At 44.9% G+C, this 1,205-nt stretch overlaps 1 protein-coding gene across 1 annotated transcript in view; it reads left to right on the plus strand.

Moving 5' to 3' along the window:
* Positions 1-1,104: 1,104 nt before the first annotated feature.
* The window catches only part of Cbr-calm-1, a gene marked incomplete at both ends in the record, with an annotated part of 1,120 nt that continues 1,019 nt past the window's right edge, over positions 1,105-1,205 (plus strand). The window contains one exon of the mRNA XM_002639165.1: positions 1,105-1,170. Within this exon, the coding sequence (XP_002639211.1) occupies positions 1,105-1,170 (66 nt within the window). The remainder of the gene's footprint in view (positions 1,171-1,205) is intronic.

Raw genomic sequence — 1,205 nt, forward strand, 5'->3', positions numbered from 1 at the left:
CTCCTTACCAGTTCGAACTTGTAACAGTTCGATTCTGTCCGCGTTCTGTTCTGGTACGTGTGCGAAAAAAGGACTGTTCTGAATTGAATCTGTTCGATTTCGAAAACGTTCGAATTCGTCGTACCCCCATGATCTCCAAGTGGCGCGCCAAAACACCACGCCGCACTTGCAAAGCGATGGGCGGAGCGTCGGTGGGGGGAGGCGGGAATCAAAGTACGCAAACACCGAGTCTCACTTTTTTTTTATTCCGACAATATGTCTGTAGCGAGGAGTGGGACGACGAGCGGGCAGATAAGCGGTGTGGAAACAATAATAACAACAGTAGTATCAGTGACCCATTTTTTGAGCGGTATATATTTAATAAAGAGAATATATAGTCAATAAGAGGTTTGTTTCCTTGGAGTCGGGCTGGCTTGGAGACGGACGAGAAGGACATCACTGATCACTCAATAGTTGAAGGGGCAAAAAGCCTTGGGCAACAAAACCCTTCTCCTACCAGTGACAAGCTTATCGCTTCTCATAGACAAAGTTCCCAATAGCACACGCTTCCTAGTGGTCACGATGAGAGCACTGAAAGGAAAACACTCCTGAAACAGGTCACAGAACTGGCCGTTAGTTTACTCAGAAAATGAGGGCTATAGCGTACTTACGCCATTAGAGGTATCCGATAATCTAATAAGGCCGGTCTGATCGATCATGGATCGATAGAGGTCTTATGTACAGGAATAGTAGGAATAATGACGCAACGAAGCAGATAGACTCGCAAGGATGAGGTGAACCGTAACGGAACAGCACTATTGTCTGTTCAATAAAACGTGTCTCTAACTACGCGTTTCACTTCTTTTTCTCTCTCACTCTCTCGTTTCCCGCCACACACGCCTCTCCATTGATTTCTCAGCGCTCACCACTCACATTCGCGTTCTTCCTCAGTCTCGTGTGTCACATTGCTTGGTATAACTACCTTGGTTTCTGTCGATACATCATTTCTAGACTCCTTCCCCGTCTTTATCATTCAATTGATTTTCTGTTTTCTTTCTTTCTCATTCTCCTCTCATTGCAACATTTTTCTTATACTTACTTCATTTTTCAGTCGAAGCAGTAACAATGACCGAGGCAAAGACTGAGCAACGCATGATCAAGATCTCGTCTTCGGACAACGAAACTTTCACTGTGAGTACATCATCCCCGAAATTCAATAACAGCGA

This window comes from Caenorhabditis briggsae (assembly GCF_000004555.2).
Source record: "Caenorhabditis briggsae complete genome, chrI, whole genome shotgun sequence".
Classification (NCBI taxonomy): Eukaryota; Metazoa; Nematoda; class Chromadorea; order Rhabditida; family Rhabditidae; genus Caenorhabditis; species Caenorhabditis briggsae.